This window comes from Leucoraja erinacea, chromosome 26 (genome assembly GCF_028641065.1).
Source record: "Leucoraja erinacea ecotype New England chromosome 26, Leri_hhj_1, whole genome shotgun sequence".
Taxonomy (NCBI): Eukaryota; Metazoa; Chordata; class Chondrichthyes; order Rajiformes; family Rajidae; genus Leucoraja; species Leucoraja erinaceus.
Genome location: NC_073402.1, coordinates 18845668 through 18864862, shown reverse-complemented (window position 1 = coordinate 18864862; position 19195 = coordinate 18845668). Strand labels below are relative to the sequence as shown.

At 40.2% G+C, this 19195-nt stretch overlaps 1 protein-coding gene across 2 annotated transcripts; it reads left to right on the top strand.

The window, feature by feature from the left end:
* The first annotated feature begins 60 nt into the window (after positions 1–60).
* ncdn (neurochondrin) lies at positions 61–17393 on the top strand. 2 transcript variants are annotated; one of them, XM_055656296.1, is made up of 7 exons: positions 61–198; positions 2686–2821; positions 4126–5136; positions 8167–8408; positions 11502–11726; positions 14092–14234; positions 16580–17393. In XM_055656296.1, the coding sequence occupies exons 2-7, from the start codon at positions 2696–2698 to the stop codon at positions 17014–17016; spliced, it is 2184 nt and encodes a 727-aa protein (XP_055512271.1). In that variant the 5' UTR covers positions 61–198; positions 2686–2695; the 3' UTR covers positions 17017–17393. The 2 variants fall into 2 exon arrangements, with proteins under 2 accessions (XP_055512271.1, XP_055512270.1); XM_055656295.1 differs by lacking the exon at positions 61–198 and adding an exon at positions 476–1223.
* The last annotated feature ends 1802 nt before the right edge of the window (positions 17394–19195 follow it).

The window sequence follows — 19195 nt, the reverse complement described above, 5'->3', positions numbered from 1 at the left end:
GCATCGCAAACCGTCCAGCGTCACTTCCGCGGCCGACATCCGCCTCAGAAATACACTTAGAGACTTTTAATAAATTATTTCCGCCCTTCAACAAATACCCATCACCTCGTTCTTCCACCAGGTCAGGAAAAACACCCAGAACCATTTAGATTGCTATTGAGAGAATGCAACACGGCGACTAGAAACCGTGAGGAGCAGGTAAGGGGTCTGGAGGAGGCGGGAGTTTTATTCCCCACCAACAAGTAATGCATCAGTGTGTAGGAAGCAACTGCAGATCTTTGCTGCAGATGCTGTTTTACAGCTAAGACATACACAAAATGCTGAAGTAACTCAGCGGGACAGAGGAGGAATATGTGACGTTTCGGGTCGAGAACCTTCAGTGCATCAGTAATACATTAGATTGAGAAAACGTCATTTAAATGCATGCAATGTTAACAAAAACAATCGGGGGGAAGTTAAACGTATGAAACAAGATGTTTGCGCCATTGTTTCGACCGCAAGTCAATAGCAGCGCCATTGTCATGTGGCTGCTCTCATAGTAATGGAGGGAGGAATCCAGCAACCACTGGAAGGGCAATGAGGGTCTCTGATGATGGCTCCGGACCAGAAACATCACCTATCCATGACAGGTACACAAAAGTGCTGGTGAAACTCAGCGGGTGCAGCAGCATCTATGGAGAGAAGGAAATAGGCAACGTTTCGGCCCGATTCGATTTTCCAGCATCTGCAGTTCCTTCTTAAACACCCATGACATGCTGCCTGACTCGCTAAATTACTCCAGAAGAGAATGTTATGTCATGTTGCTACTGACGGTACCGGCGCCCAACACGACACGTGTAGGAAGGAACTGTAGATGCTGGTTTATACCGAAGATAACCCTAAATGCTGGAGTAACTCAGCGGGACAGGCAACACCTCTGGAGAGAGGGAATGGGCGACGTTTCGGGTCGAGACCCTTCTACAGAACCGGGCCTGGGCCTCCAACCGGCGCCTAGCAACCGTTGCTTGGCGATGAGTCACGTTCGCATTGGTCTGGTCCTGTGAATACAAGCGCCCCTGATTGGTTCGGATTGTTGAGGTGAAAGGTGACAGTTGCTTTGCTGCGCACCGGGAAGTCACGCGTGTTCCCATTGGCCGAAAGAATGGAAGCAGAAGCAGCTGCTGATTGGTTAACGACGTTCGGGGTGAGAGTTGACTGTTCCCGGATGGTGCGTGGAGGACCAGGTGGGTTTGTTCTGTGTGGTTTGCTCCAAAGATCTTATAGCGCTATAAGATCTTTGGTTTGCTCTTTTCCCCTCCTTTTTCATTTTAACCGGCGACTTCATGCTTTGGAATCACAACCATTATTGTTGGTTTAGTATTTCATCATAACGAGGTGAGCGCTCCAGCAAGTGAGGGTCCGCAGCTTTGTTGGGAGACCCTAAGAGGTGGTGATGTCAAACCAAAAGTTAGTTTACCTGCTTTTAGTCAAGAGTATTTTATTACCATGGGTCTCGAAAACTGAATAATTAAATTCTTACTTGCAGCAGCACATTAAGCATGTTAACATAGTACTCTGTAAACATCATTATGGACAAGGAAAGAATAGCTTAGTGTATAGAAATACAAGCAATAATAATGCAAAGATAAAAAACAATGCCCCCAGGTCTATGTCGTTCGGAACTTTGTTGGAGGTTGTCGTAGCCTTGTGATTTTGTTTTGGACAAAGCTGCTCCTGAAACTGGATGTTACAGTTTTCAGACCTGATGGCAGGAGTGAAGATTCAGCATGTCGTACTGCAGATATGCTGCCTTTATTGGAAGGTGCTTTGAATTCTTAATAATCTACATTATAACCATAACTTGTACTTGCACACTCACTTATCTTTGAACACTGCTGTCTTTATTAAAACTACACTGGAATACTGATGATATATATCATGTATCTATCCAGTCCCAGAGAAAGACAAATGAAAACAAAATTAACCGAGTTAATGCGTAGGAAGGAACTGCAGATGTTGGTTTACACCAAAGATAGACTCAAAATGCTGGAGTAACTCAGGCGGTCTTGATCCAAAACGTCACCCATTCCTTCTATCCAGAGATGCTGCGTCCCTCTCAGTCACACCAACATTTCGTGTCTATCTTCAAACTGAGTTAATGGATCCACAGATAAATGCATTAGACTGAGAAATCAAATTACCTGTTGTGCCCAAAATGGTAGAATTCAATGTTGAATCCAGAAGGCTGCAATATGTTTAGACAGCGAATGAGGTTTTGTTCCTGAAGCTTAATTTGTGATCGTACATGAGGCTACAGAGTGATAGATCAGAGTTGGACATTAATGTGTAGGATAGAACTGCAGATGCTGGTTTAAACCGAAGATAAACACAAAAAGCTGGTGTTACTCAGTGGGACAGGCAACATCTCTGGAGAGAAGGAATGGGTGACATTTGAGTAACATCTTGACCGGAAACGTCACCCATTCCTTCTCTCCAGAGATGCTGCCTGTCCCGCTGAGTTACTCCAGCTTTTTGTGTCTATTTTGGGCATTAATGTGGCTGGCAACTGGAAGTTTGGGGTCACCTTGCATTTACCTATCTGGATTGTTTTGTCAGCATGTACTCCAATTCTACATAGTATTTACCATTTTCTTGAAATAACATTCTTTGAAGTTTTTGCCCATTTTCTTTTTTACTGCCATTCAGATAGCTTTAAATGGCGTCAAATTCAGACAAAACAACTGGGACTGAAAGTCAGTCAAGCAATAGAACACTGGAACGATGTCTTAAGGTTCTACAGGATGCAAAGAATGATAGTGAACAATTTGCTGCACTTTTACTGGTAAGAATATTTGAATACATCAGCTTAAATTTGGTTGGATTTGTTCTCTGTTGTAACTAACTCAATGTTAGATGAGATTTTTCCAACAGAGTTTTTCAATGTATGAATTGAGTTTATATTTCATTTTATCAAATATTGCATTTATTTTGCTATATGAATTGTCACTCCATTAGGCAGATAACTTAATTTTCTATGTAATTTGCTTACAATTCAGTTTGAGGTAATAGTCAAGAGTGTTTAATTGTCAAATGTTTCAAAATGGAACAATTAAATTCTTATATGCAGCAGCACAACAGATATACAAACAGTATTCTGTGATCTCATAACAAACAACAAAAAACTTCAATCTATAAAAACAAATGGACAAATAAATAAATAGCAATGCAAAGTCAAAATTAATGCCCCCAAGTCTGTTGTTTGGTGCCTATTTGGAGGTTGTAGCGTTTAATAGCTTGATGGTTGTAGGGAAGAAGCTGCTCCTGAACCTGGATGGTACAGTTTTTGGGTTCCTATCCCACTTTCCTGATGGTAGGAGTGAAATGAGAGTGTGACCAGGGTGGTCTGGGTCTCTGATGCTGCTTCCCTTTTTTAGAGGCAGCAACTCTTGTAGATCCCTTTGATGGTGGGGTGGTCAATTCTCGTGATGGACTGGACAGTGTTCACCGCTTTTTGCAATCTTCATTCCTTGGCGTACGAGTTTCCAAACCAGGACGTGATGCAACAAGTCAATATGCTGTCTACTGTACTTCTCTAGAAGTTCAAGAAAGTATTTGTTGACATATCAAATCTCCTTAATCTTCTAAGGAGGTAGAGGTGTTGATGGGCAAAGTTAGGAAGTGATAATCAAAATGGTATTTAAAAACAATTCTAACATTCTATCATTAACTGGTGGAATGGGTAATGGTGTTGGAGTAACTAAGTGGGTCAGGCAGCATCCTGGAGAACATGGATAAGTGACATTTTGGGTTGGGGCCCTTCTTCCAACTGAGTAATTACATTTTGGTTCTGTGCAGGCTTCGACAAAAATGTTTGAATTTTTTGCAGACAGGTTTGAATAGGACATGTTAATTTTGGTATCCAAAGAGATTTACCAGTATTATGCAGATATAAGGTTACATTTTGGTTATTGTTGCATGGACTGGTAATCTAGAAATTGTGAACTCTGTTCTGAGATTTAGTTTGTGGTTTCAGCTTGAAAATTGAAGATCACTATCATTGAACCAAACAAATGATTGCAAACCACTTGCTGACCTTCTGTATATGAATGTTTTATAAATAAAATGATTGCTTTTTATTCACTTTAGGTGACCAAAGTGGTGAAGGCAGGTGAAACTGATGCAGACTCTCGGCGACGGATATTTGATGCTATTGGATTCGCTTTCCCAAATCGACTCCTTATCACCAAGGAATTACCCAGTGGTTGTCCCAATTTAACTTTCCGAGCTCTGGGCATGACTCTGTTTGCATGTTTTTCCACAAATCCAGAAATGGTTTCTCACCCTCAAATGTTAAATACAATTCCCATTTTCAATGAAATTGTCAGTTCATCAATAGAACCTGGAGCAGATATTACCACCTTCACATCAATGATTGAAGATTCATATCAGTGTCTTCAGGCAATATCCTCTTCTCCTGAAGGACAAAGACATTTAATAACTCAAGGAACAGTGTTTGCATTATGTCGTGCTTACCTAAACCAATGTCATGGCTGTGAGAAGGCATTGTATCTTCTTGTCTGCCTGCTGAATGCAATGGAAAAAGTATGCTGGAACACTTGTAAGTCAGAGCTCCTGAAGGTGCGCAACATACTTAGTGAACAGTTTGCTACAGATCAAGGTCATCAGAAATTTGAATTGTGTAACCTGATGCAGCATTTTCTACCCACCCCATCTGAGGATCCAACAGAGGATCCAACTTTCACCACATGCTTGAAGAACTGTTATATTGGTCTCTTCAGTATTCTAAGCAGTAAATTGAGTATCTCACAAAGGGACCCAGCACTGAAACTTGCTGGGCTCCTGTTGGCTGTTTATGGCACAGACTGGATTATGACAGTAAATGCTGAAAAAAGAAGCAAATTCTTATCGTTGTTAGTGAACCTGGCCTGTGTGGAAGTTCGGATTTGTTTGGAAGATCCCAGTCTAGAGGCAGCTTACTCTAAACCAGATGTCATCACAGCATGCTACAGTATAATTGAGTTTGGGATGATGGTTTGTGTGCTTGGCGATAAAGTCCATTTAACCGAAGCTGAAAGTAGACAATTAATTGCAATAATGGTGGAGGCCTTTGGAGCGATCATTGACTATATTAAACAGGTGAGGTGTGGAAAAGGGTTTCTCATATGAATTTACTGCATTTTTAAATTTTTATCCTTTGTCTCCATTTTCTAGTTTAGAAATACAGCATAAAAACAGGTCCTTCAGCCCACCATTCCACTATCAATCACCCTTTTACACTAATTCTGATATCCTTCTTTAGCATTTGTTCCCCACACACAAGAGCAATTTACAGACGCCAATTAACCTACAAACCTGAACATCTTTTTTGGGATATGGGAGGAAACCAGAACACCCAGAGGAAACCCACGTGGCCACGGGGAGAACGTGCAAACTGCACACAGACAGCACCTGATATCGGGATTGAACCCAGGTTGCTGGCACTTTAAGGCAACAGCTCTACCAGCTGCCCCACTGTATGTACAGATCTGTGAAGTAATAGCGGGGGAATTTGTAGTACCTTGACACTAACTAGGATGCAGTTGTGTAAGAGGCAATGAGTGTACATGACTCTTTCACATTAAAAAAAAAAAAAATCCTTGACAGATCTCTGTTTAAACTTTCCCCTTTCAACTTAAATCTATGCCCACTGGTTTTAGTTCATGCTATTCTGGGGCCTCTACAAGGCCACTCTTATGACCTCTACAAGGCCAGCCTCTTATGACCTTTGGGGGGAGGAGTGGTGGAGGACTTGTGCTGTCCTTGTAGCTCAACCTTCTCAGACTTGATAATATTCTCGAACTGTATTTTCCATCTTTTTCAGTTTAATTACATATTTCTTATAGCAGGTTGACCGGAATGGTACTCAGTACTCCAACTTGATTCAACTTTTTGATCAGGGATGGATGATGAGGCCTATGTATTTATTGTAATGCAGATTTTAACAAGGTTTTTGAGATTCCATTTATAAAGAACTAGTCAACATATAAAAGATTCAGGGATCTGACAATGTTGGCGAATTAGATCTAAAATTGATTTGCCACGAATAAAGTGGATTGATATTTTTGTGAATGGAAGACTGTTATCAATTGGCTTCTGCTGAGATAAATGCTCAACCTTTTGGCCTTCTGTGCAGCGATTTCTGAGAGAACGCCGCCACCTACGGCCGTCATTTGCATTTTTGGCCACCTTGCTCAGAGCCCCCATCCGCCGCATGTGTGCCGAGGATTTTTCCCGTTGATGAAAAATGGCGGAGATATTAATGTTTTTACCCCCCCCCCCCCCCCTCCCCTTTTCTCCCCCCCCCCCTTCTCCCCCCCCCCCCCCCTCCCCCCCCCCCCCCCCCCCCCCCCGGTCTTTCCCCCTCTTCTCCCCCCCCCTCTCTCTCCCCCCCCCTCTTCCCCCCCCCCCCCCCCCCCCCCCCCCCCCCACCCCCCCCCCACCCCCCCCCCCCCCCCCCCCCCCCCCCCCCGGTCTCTCTCCCCCCCCCCCCCCTCTCCCCCTCCCCCCCCCCCCCCCCTCTCTCCCCCCTCCCTCCCCCCCCCTCCCCCCCCCCCCCCCCCCCTCCCCCCCCCCCCCCCCCCCCCCCTCTAACTCCCCCCCCCCCCCCCCTCTCTCTCTCTGTAGGGAAATTACACTAGAATCTTATTCAGTGTTAGATCATGAATCTGGTCAGCATATTAAAAAATTGTGATTATGTTGGGGGAAGGAGGTTAGAGGAGCTTTGTTACAGAACAATAACTTGTAGAAACGAGATAAAATGTGACAGACTGATTTAATTTGGAACAGAGGAGACTTAATTGAAGTGTATACATTTTGAGGGATTGAGGGGGAATAAATAGGAATCACCTATTTCTCTTTGCCGGGTCCAAAACAGCAGATATGGATTACAATATTTTTCAAAACATTAGATGGGAGACATGGAAAAATACTTTCACTTAGGATGTCTGGAACTTGCTGCCTCAGAATAATACTTGGAATACAGATATAACTACGACCTATGTGGTTACAGACCTGTGTTGGAAGTCGGGATTAAACCGAGTAACTTTTTTTTGCCCAGCCCAGAACTTAATGTGCTGAATAGACTCCACTTATGTCTTTCACTTCCTGTGGTTGTTTTTTCTGTATTGAAGAGCACCCAACTATCAGAGATTTGTTTTAATTCCACAGCTCTGATGCTTTCATAGTTCATTATCTCTTTGGTTTTAATAGAACTCTTAAAATTATACTTTATATAAATTTGGCAAGAGGACTAATTACACGTTTGCATAAAACTGCAGATGGTTGTATGCTACATTGTACAGATTGTGTGTCCTTTTTCAGTTCATGACAAATGTACAATTGGTTTGCTTTAATATTTGATGAATGCAAATTCTAATACAAATTTAATAACAATGTTATTTAAATGAATGCATTTTGTACAGCAAAATGTATAATTGTGATTTGGTGATCCAATATTTATTAAATAATGTACTGCAAATAGTAGAATTCACCAGACAGTATATTTTTAATCAGAATAAGAGGCAGCAGTTGGGGGGAATGATTGGATTATTTACCGTTCATGTGTTTTGAATCTGCTTTAGACTGTGTGAAAAACCAGAAATGACCAAAACCTCAGATTGAGTTTGGATAGCTGAGTTGGCCATGCATGTAATGTAAACAAACATCAACATTGGCTTATGGCTATAATCAAAATAGACTGATGACAAATATCCATGGGAAGTAGAATTGCTATCAAATGTATATGGAGTTTCATACAGCCTATGGTAAAGGGTGGAATTTCGATAATAAACAGCTAGAGTTGAAACTTCAATTATGTTATTTGCTCTGAGTGCATTTTCTCTTTAGGGTGCAGCAAAGCTGATTTTTTTTTAAATCTTATGTAATTTTCTGTGTTCTGGTGTAGAAAAGAATAAGACACCATGTCCACAATTTATTTATGTAGCCAAGCAGAATTTCCTATCAGTGGCTTATTGTTTAGAAGCTTTCCTTTATAGTTAATTGCATTATACTTCAAATATTCTCAATAATTCCTTTTAATGGGAATGTATTACTTCTATTTCACTTTTTAAAATGTAGTTGTAACTAAATCAATTTGGTTTTTACCTTAAAATTCTTCCTATAACGCAGGTGAAAGAAGAACAACTGAGAGACCCATTTCTGTTTGCCTCGATCAGAGTATTAGGTGCATGGATGGCTGAAGAGACTTGTGCATTAAAACAGGAAGTCTGTGATGTGCTGCCTTTTCTGATTCATTATGCTCGGGTTCTGTTTGAATGTCCAATTAGATCAGATAACGTGGACAATGAAGTAAAAGAACTCTCTCTAACGGATAGTTCTGAGGCAAAAACCTGGTCGAGGGATGCTTTGAGGTAAAAAAAAATTGCAATATAACATTTTATGGTCTATTTCAGAAACTGGTCGTGTAATTTTACTCTTATCCTGAATGAAAATTCAGCTGTAATTTTACAATCGCAACAATAATAACATGGAGACATGCTAAATTCCAGAATTTGGATCTCTGCCGTGTAAAGGCTGGATTTCCAATTGAGAAATGTTGAAGGTTATTGAAGCTCGGGAGGACAGAATTGGAGAAACGTAGTAGGAAGGAACTGCAGATGCTGGTTTAAACTGAAGGTAGACACAAAATGTTGGAGTAACTCAGCGGGACTGGCAGTATCTCTGGATAGAAGGAATGGGTGACATTTCAGGTCGAAACTCCATCCAGAGATGCTGCCTGTGCGCTGAGTTACTCCAGCATTTTGTGTCTATATTGGAGACACTTGTATATCTCAGGGAGTTGAAAAATATTAACAATAATATGGAAAACTGAGATTATGGATGAATGTGAATATTTTAAAACCGGTTGCCAATTTAAGTTAATAGGACTTTGCTGTCCTCTTCTTAACTGACACTAATTTTTTGATCTCAAGTTAAGAGGGTAAAACATGAGAATGCTTTGGAATAATTGGTTCTAAAGGTGCAGCTGGAAGAGCTCCTACCCCACAGCACCAGAGACAGGGTTTGTTCCTGACCTCAATTGGATAAGCAAATTGCTCCCAGGTGAATGGGGGAAGAACATGATAATGTAATGTGAATATTTTTGTTAAATGAATAAATGTAGGATTAATGTAATGGGTGGTTTATGGTCAGTATTGACTTGCTGAACTAGAGACTTATTTCTGTGCTATATAGATATAGATCCTTGTGACAAAGACACAGATTAGTAGCGGATGATCTGAGCTTGGATGGAGATGGGCAAATAGCAATAGGCAGCCTAAGTGTTGATGTGGGTTATGTGTTTGGGAGTTTCTCTTGGGGTTAAATATGACAACAAGCCTGTATAGACTGGGACCATGTCAGATTTTTTTTCCTCATAAAAGAATGGGTTGTTTGCTGCTTAACAGCGTTTGAGGAGGAGATTAAAGACCATAGTTTGTATTTTGCTGTGCTTCATTGGAAGACATTACAGCCTATCTAGAATTTGATTTTCAGAAAGCAGTTAGAGTTGTGGTGAGCAGAAAAGCAACATTGAGTTCAGTCTGAAGAAGGGTTTCAGCTCGAAACGTTGCATATTTCCTTCACTCCATAGATGCAGCCTCACCCACGGAGTTTCTCCAGCATTTTGGTCTACCTTCGATTTTCCAGCATCTGCAGTTCCTTCTTAAATATTGCTTCCTACTTGCTGGAGTTCCCCCAAAACGTCTAGATTGATTTAAGAAAAGAGCTCCAGATGCATGAAATATAGCAGCAGAAAGTTCCATGAACACAGCAGGTCCAGCAGCATCTGTAGAGCCAGGTAACCCTCCATTAGAACTGGATTTTAAACTGCGAGATTGGGGAGGGGTAGGGTAGAGGTTTATGGAAAGAGTAAAACACAATCTGTGATAGGGTAAATAACATACTTGTCCAAGTGTTAGATGCTTTTGGGTAGCATCTAATTAATAGAAGAATGCAGGCAGTTGCACGGTGGCAAAAAAAAAAACCCTCAAAAGAGCATTCTAGCTCGGTGAAATCTAGAATGCAGCAGGTACAGGAAATTTAAAACAAAAGAAAATGCTTGAAATATCCATCATATCCATTTGCATTCAGGTTAAAAGAAAAATAGTTCATTTTACTAGTGGATGACCTTGCATCAAAACTAGCCAATTCTGATATAAGACTGGTAATCTGAAATTATTGTATTCACCATAGGGCTATAACATGCCAAGGGCAACATAGTAGATGAAACAGATTAACCTGATCTCCCAGTTGCTCAACACTAACTCCTCTTCCCATTTTCACACTGACCTTTCTGTCCTGGGTCTCCTCCATTGTCAGAGTGAGGCCCAGTGCAAATTGAAGGAACAGCACCTCGTATTTCACTCGGGCAGCATTATGAATATTGACTTCTCTAACTTCAAGTAGCCCTTGCTTTCCCAGTCATTCCATCCCCTCCCCCTTCCCAGTTCTCCGATCAGTCTTTCTGTCTCCGACCACATTTTATCTCTAAGGTAGACAAAATGCTGGAGTAACTCAGCGGGACAGGCACATCTCTGGAGAGAAAGAATGAGTGACATTTCGGGCCGAGACCCTTCTTCAGACTGTGAAAAGCCATGTATTGAAATTAGATATTGATACAGATAGTTTGCATTTCGAGCAATGCAGATAAATGTATAACATACAGGAAAATGTGGGTAACATAGAAACACAGAAAATAGGTGCAGGATTAGGCCATTCGGCCCTTCGAGCCTGCACTGCCATTCCATATGATCATGGCTGATCATCCAACTCGGTATCCTGTACCTGCCTTCTCTCCATACCCCCTGATCCCTTTAGCCACAAGGGCCACATCTAACTCCCTCTTAAATATAGCCAATGAACTGGCCTCAACTACCTTCTGTGGCAGAGAATTCCGGAGATTCACCACTCTCTGTGTGAAAAATGTTTTTCTCATCTCGGTACTAAAAGATTTCCCCCTTATCCTTAAACTGTGACCCCTTGTTCTGGACTTCCCCAACATCGGGAACAATCTTCCTGCATCTAGCCTGTCCAACCCCTTAAGAATTTTGTAAGTTTCTATAAGATCCCTCCTCAATCTTCTAAATTCTAGCGAGTACAAGCCAAGTCTATCCAGTCTTTCTTCATATGAAAGTCCTGACATCCCAGGAATCTGTCTGGTGAATCTTCTCTGTACTCCCTCTATGGCAAGGTACACAGCTGCAGATCGGTCATTACATGTTGAATAGCAGAATAGGGTCAATCAAGGAGCTAAATATCAATTATTTGAATGTTTTTCATGCGTACAAAATAAAATATGTATTTTGTGTTTTATCATTAACTTCTGAATCAGGTTTGTGTTGTCCTTTCATTTCATAGGAGCACAGCAAGAGTTACTTGAAAAGATGAGGATTACTGGTAGAATCTGTTTCTTAATACTTGGGTGTACTTAAAATATAGAGCTGATTATATGTCTCTACTTACAGGTTCTTGTTACCTGGATTTTGTCACCTTTCAGTTGAGGATGCTCCTCGGAGAATCTTAATTTCACATGGGTTTCATGTTTTGCTTCTCCGCTATTTTACACAACAGTGGGAAGTCTTCAGTTCTTGCCAAAATGCACAGCTTTTACCAGATAAAACAGAGATGAATCTCCGAACGGCCTGTGGAATTTTCCTGAATCTTGTAGTAACTGACCCTGCACTGATAAGGTATAAACAACTCAGCTGAAGAATTACTCTGTAATTTGATGAAAATTAGTTAAATATTGAAAAAGAAATGTATATTAGGATAGTGAAAAGAATGCACAAGAGTACCAAAATTAACTTCTTTATAACAACATCTCTAATATTTAAGTAATACATCAGTGGAGGGAACAAAGAGAAACTGGAACATTCATTACACAACTAGACTTGGGTACAATAAACAAAACATTGGTTGGGTTTCAGTTTACAGCTTGAGCACAGGTGCTTAAATGTTGCTTGCTGATCACAATCAGCTGCAAGAAAACCTAATCCATGGGTCACGGTTTAAGTGTTCTGTTAAATGTCAAGCATCTTGGCCAGGTTCCAGCAATGATAATTCTGCAAGATAACCATCGTTTATGTTGCATACCTGCTCCTGTTTGGTCCCAAGACAGAATTGTAATTGTGACCACTTTTTATAATGTATTAACTTTTTCTGAATATGGTTGTCATCCTTTCCCAAGTACAATTACCAATGATCAGTCATGGACCAAGCACATTGAAGCAACAGCCAAGAAGGCACACCAATGCCTCTAATTGCTCTGGAGACTGAGAAAATTTGGCATGCCTTCATTGACTTTCAGATGTCTACAGATGCACCATAGAAAGCATACAGCTGGGTTGCATCACAGCTTGGTTTGGGAACAGCTCAGCCCAAGGCTGCACAAAATTGCAAAGAGTTGTGGATGTAGCCCAGAACATCATGGAGACCAGACTACACACCATTGACTCCATCTATGCTGTCTCAGAAAAGCAGCCAACATAAAGGAAGTCTCAGCCCCATCATTATTTCACCAGGCTCCCATCAGGAAAGATTGGACAAACTAGGCTTGTACCCAGAAGAGAGAAGCATGTGGACAGGATGAATGTGGAGGGGATGTTGCCTCTTGGGGGAGAATCTATATAGACCCTTTATATAATTTCATTTATGGCCAATATGTGAAGTACTGTTTTGCTCCTTAGGTGTTGTATTTTGGAATTCTCTTTGTCAAAGGGCTGTGGTAATAGTCTTTGAATATGTGTGAGCCAGAGATTATCCATATTTTCTTAAGACGTACCATTTGGCCCATTGAGTTTGTGCTAGTTCACAAATCAATGATGTCAATCTCATTACCCTATTCCCTGCTATCTATTCTCTCATGCTTATTAATGCTGTCCCTCACCCAATTCTCTCACTAGCCATTTATTTGAGTGTTCATTTATAGCAGCCAAATAGCCTAACGACCAGCAGATGTTTGGGATAAGTGAGGAAACCAGAGCAATTGAAGGAACCCCACCGAGTCCCATGGAAAAAAATGTAAACTCCACGTTAACACCACCAAAGGTCAGAACTAAGCCCTGGACCTTGAAGCTATGAGGCAGTACCACTGTGTCACATTTGATTCTTGACAAGCAAGAAGTTGAAAGATTACTGTGGGTAGTCTGCAGTAGGTAGGTTTGAGTGGCAAATGGCCTACTCCTGTTCCTAACTTGCATATTCAGTTTCGCAACTTTCAATGTTGGGGTGAGTTGTGAGTCAGCGTAGGTAAAACTGATAGATCCGTGCCAACAGCTACCTTTGCAGTTCTATCTTGGCCCCACATCCTTGTATATATGTCCAACATTGTAATTGTTGGATAAATCTTTTTTTTCCCCCAAACCAAAATTCTGCCATCGCATCCAGCTGTGATGTCTAAATACAGCATGGATTAATCCTGCCTCCTTCCTAATCTCTATTATTTTGTTGCTAATTACGTTAATCTGTGGAGTTTTCGATGGCCACCATTGACCTTTTGTTTTATCATTAAATAGTTAGCATCCGTCCATCTGAGAGGATGATGCTTTGATTTCCTGTTTGTAGAGGGAAATGTTTCACCTATGGTTGCATTTCCTGCTTGGCTGGGTATGCCTATCCTTGACAGGCATACCCTCCCGCAGCTTCCACAGGTGAAATTTCTGGGGGCCAAAGTTCCTCCAAGCTCCCCACACAGTTTTGTCTGACTGTGTTACCGTGAGGAGGCACTGCGGGATTCTTGATGATGCACAGGTTAACATAACAATAGCACTAAATATTCAAGTAATATAATGTGGGTATGCATTATTACAAGTGGATCAGTGTTTATGATTGGTGAAAGTTCATTGGCTTCTCATTCAATTACATTACTAAAAATGATATTAGTAACTGGTTCCACAAAATTTTATTCTGACCCAAACTGACCCAAATTTGTATGGGTAAAATATTGCCAATATTATAAGTCTTCAATTCATAAAATTAATATCAGCATTTTCTGTTTTTAATTCATCTTTATTAAACATTGCTTACCCATTGTTTTCTTTTAATTTATTGTTGCAGGCAGGAAGAGTGCTTCTTAGCATTACTTAATTTGTTAATGGAATCCTTGCCTTCACTGCTCTGCAACCAAAGTTACCTGATTCTTGCTGCTAATTTTACCACTTTGGGATTAATGATGAGCCGCATATTGGCTGGCACTCCAGGTACAAAATAAAAAAGCTAAATTGTTACATATCAGTGTCTCAATTATTGTTCAAAAGTCCAAGTTTGTATCTAATGTAAACATATCTGTACTTTAGAAAATGGAGATTGTACAATATTTTACAGTAATGTCCATCTGCACTGGAACAATGCTAATGCAAATAAATTTAAATCATTTTACATAGTAAACGCTGAATAAGAGTTCAGAAAAATTAGCAAAGCTAAGACTATGGAAACCAGTTTTGAGGATGCCTTTGAATGTAATGGAGCTGGGTGGGGAAGAAAAATGTTGCCAAAAAAACTGCAAATGCAGGCAATATTGGTAAAGATTCTATCACCAAGGTCGAGTTTAGTGACAAACTAATAGCAAGTAGCCAGTGTTGGAAGATTAGATAATCTGACTTGTGACTTTACTGGAGGAAATTTCCTGTATATATGTGCCTTGGTGAAATTTGCAGTGGAGCCGTAATTCACAATATTTTTAACTGTGTTGACGAGAGTGAAAGGTTGTGGATCAGATTCAGATTCAATTTAATTGTCAGTGTACAGTACAGAGACAACGAAATGCATTACAAAAGGATTAGGTCATTAAAGGTTAGCGAAGACAAGTTCTAGGTGAGTCTGATCTGATTTGAATAGAAATCTTATGAATAGTTGAAGCTTGGAAAGATAATCCAGAAAATGTTGGTCAAGTTTAAAATAAAGTGATAATTGTGGAGATGACTTTATGAATATGAGGTAGAAATGAAGTTACAAGGTGGAAAGTAACTGTGAAGTATAGCTTGGACATATGGTTAGCCTACCTTTGGGTGTAACCCCAGTGACTAATCAGAATAATATCATGAACTGGTTTCCTGGGTGCTGGTGAAAGATATGTTCAGATATTCATTAGGAGAAAGTTTAAGCTGAAACGCGTCATGCGTTTTTTTAATGATCTTAAGCATGTCAATGAGATGGAAATTAGTTCATTGTTTGTTCATATTTTTATCAAAAAGCTATGTTTATGTATAATGAATGAGGCAGCAAAGGATGCAGCTTAATAGGAAGGTGGAGGTCATTGTAATTTGTAATTGTAATTTTATTTATTTAGGGGACAGTGCATATTAATAAACATTTACATGTAATACGCAAGATTGTAGCCAGTAGTTAATTTCCATCTTTAGTCCCTCGGGTAAACAAGGTAAACACATCACAACACAATCAATCAATAAGAGAAGAGGAGGTGCAGCAGCATTTATGGAGCGAGGGAAATAGGCAACGTTTCGGGCCGAAACCCTTCAGCTTTTTTGTGTACCTTCGATTCTCCAGCATCTGCAGTTCCTTCTTAAATAAGAGAAGAGGATTGTGCAAGGATAGTAGGAATAGCCTTTCCAAAAGTAAAGCTGGGACAGATAGTCAAGCAGCACGGAAACAGGGCCTTCGGCCCAATTTGCACATGCCGGCCAAGATGCCCATCTACTTTAGTCTCACCTGCCTACATTTAGCCCATATCACTCTAAACCTTTCTTATCCATGTACCTGTCCAAATTTCTATTAAATGCTTCTTATAGTACCTGCCTCAACTACCTCCTCCGGCAGCTTGTTCCATACACCCACCGCTCTCTGTGAAGAAAAAGGTGCCCCTCAGGTTCCTATTAAATCTTTCCTATCTCACCTTAAACCACTTTAGTGTCATTTGCAAAATGATACCGTCTACATTCTCATCCAAATTGTTTTAACTTTTATGTCGTGTGTGTTTTTTTTAGTGTGGCTGTATGATAATTTGCATATCACTGAACCTTAATTGGTACACATGACAATAAAAGACCTTTGAAATCTTTGAAGCAGCAATGGGCCCAGTACCAATCCCTGAGGAACACTTCCAGTCAAAGGCCTCCAGCCCAAAAAACAATCTTCTGCCATTACTCACTGCTTTCTTCCATGAAACCAAGTCTCTATCTAGACGACAATCTCTTCCTGCATCCCATGGGATGTAACCTTCCGGACCAACCTACCATGCAAGAACCTTAATAAATGCATTGCCAAAGTCAAAGATAATGGTAGAATGGTGAAGAAAAATATGCTTCTTAATGGTCAACTTTGAAGATAGTGGATCTGAGAGCATAAAGTCAAATGAAGATATGGGATTTGGGAACAGACCTCTGTGGTATCTTCTGGTCTGAGCAGAAATACGTAAAGACTGAAAGACTTTAGAAAAATTACAGATTGTTGGAAGAGAAGTGAGACAGCCAAATCATTATTTAACTTTTGAGCAGAGGTGGTTGATCTTGTACTTGATATTCAATAAAGGTCTGGTCGCTGGGTTGTCTTGTCATTTGTATTTTGAAAAGCTATCTTTTTTTTCCAGTGCTTCAGGAAAACGCAGTGCCCCGGGGATTTTTCCAAGAAGCAATTCAATTTCTTTCAAAAGCACATGCGGCTGAAAAGGAAGAGGCAGATCAAAGAACACTTATTGTCCTGACTGAGCAATACCAGGAAGTTTGGGATCAAATCTCTGAGCTTTGGTTTCTAGGAATGCAAGCTTTTAGTAGTTGCATACCTTTATTGCCATGGCTACCACAAAATGTAATTGAATCGAAGTGGATGAATAATATTTTTGATTTGCTAACTCAAGCTTCCCCCACGTCTGTTGAGCTTGACCTTGTTGCTGCCTTTCAATGTGTGTTAGCTGAGCTAGCAAAGAACAATAAATCATGCAAGGACTTTATGTTACTCAAGAATGGTGCAGAGAGAGCAAACCTGTATGGAATGTCTATTTTGAAAGATGTTCTCTGCAAAAATTAAAAACCTAATCTTGCTGTCCTGAATTTGCTAGATTAAGCAACCAGCGTAACTATTTGTAGCTTCAGTCTGCTCTCAGAAGCTTAATATGTTTACCTGTGAAGATTTTTTTAAGTAGTCACTTGAATTTTATGCTTTGAGTCTTTCCGCTATTTAAAGTTTCATCCTTAAATGTTTTTATATTCAGTCAAACTTAGCAGACGGAGCAGGTTTGGCCCTGCACATTTTTGTAACCAGAAATCTCATGACTGTTTTCTTGCACTTACTCACTTTTGTCCCTGGTTTTAAAAGTTTTATGGTAAGTTTGATTGAAAAGCTTATGCCTGAAGATATCTTGTCATCAACAGCATACAATTAAAAAGTGAGCTTTTTGCAAAGAAGTATGTATCATAACTATTTTTGCTTAATATAAAAATAATTAGTGTGTATGTAATGTCAACCATCAATGTGATTGACTCTTGTAGTGTTGTTATATTTTGGAATAATCTAGTTTGCTTGATGAGCTTAGTTCTGTTCATAATGAAAATAAATGCGTCAATATGGTAATAACTTGAATTGACATATTCTTGTTAGTACCTCCAATTTAAAAGTGTGGCTATGTACAGGAATATTCAGATGATACAGTGATTGTGGCATGTGTAAGGAACGGGCAGGTGGAGGAATACAGGAAGTTGACCAGTTCCTTTTGTGCCTGGAGTGAAGAGAACCGTCTCATCCTGAACACAACTAAGACTAAAGAGATGGTGGTTAACTTTGGCAGGTCCAAGCTCCCCCTTCAGCCGGTCAACGCTGCTGGGGCTGACATTGAGGTGGTGCAACATATAAATACCTTGGAGTGCACCTTGATAACAAACTGGACTGGTCTGTCGACTCTGATTCCCTCTACAAAAAAGGCCAGAGCAGACTCTTTTTCCTCAGAAAGCTCAAATCCTTCAATGTGTGTAGTGATATGCTGCACATATTTTAGAACACTGGTTGCAAGTGTTATTTTATACGCTGTTGTCTGCTGGGGCAACAGCATTAGTGAAAGAAACAACAAGAAGCTGGTCAAACTGGTTAAACGAGCTAGCTCAGTGCTGGAGGGGAGAGTAGACTCTGGGATGGATGTGCTTGAGAGGCGTATGAGGCACAAGGTGCAGGTCATCCTGAAAAACCCCGGGCATCCCCTCCATGTAATTCTGGGGAGTCAAAAGAGCACTCGGAACAACAACCGGCTCCTCTCCCTGCCCTGTAGAACGGAGCGGTTCAGGAGATCCTTCACCCCTGCAGCCATTAGATTTTATAATTCGGACCGCTAGGATGTAGGGGAATGCATTTTTGCTATTTTTAATTTTTAAATTGTTAATTATTGGTCTTTTTAAGTATTTATTGCTCTCAGGTAGTGTCCACAGTGTATTCTATGTATTTTCTGTCTGCGCTCGTTTCGAATCTGTGGGTTTGTTGGTTGGGGGCTTCTGGACATCGGAATTTTCCTGAGAGGATCAATAAAGTATTTATTATTATTATGTAATGTTATCTGGATTTGGATTACATTACTGTGTTGAGACAGAGTAGAAAACTGTTTTAGGGTACATTTATTCAATATTGAAAGAGAACTGTGAACTTTCAATGCTCTTAATAAGCACATAAATATCTCTGAAATTATAAAGAGGTTCTTGAAGGTGATTCTTAGTTAATTCAGATCTTAACGATCTAATAGTTAGATGTGTCAGATTATGTGCAATAGTTCTCCCAGCAACAAAATCACTATTTTCTCCTAATGTTAAATTTTCCAATTTTGTAAAGATTATAGATATTGCTGCCATTGTCCTTGAAGTAATGTCTTTTGTGTTTGGCAATATGCTGCTAACCATGAAAGTTAGAGGAAATGGTGGAACAAGTTGTATGCAAATTATGCAGTAATACTTGATGCATATAAGGGAGATTTTGTTTTGCTTTCAAAGAATGTATGGATCCAGAAACAATGTGGGAAAAAAAGACTAGACTTATCCATGTGAAGCAAAGCTTTTGAAATTGAATCAACAAATATTTTGGCAGCATAACCTGAGTTTTCATAATCGTCATTGTTTTCCCATCTCATGAAACTCGCTATTCTAGTTAAAATAAGAGCTTTTGACATGGAGTGATATTGTGGCTCAATTCCATTAACGTCCAAAATTCCACACTTTTTTTTTCATTTTGG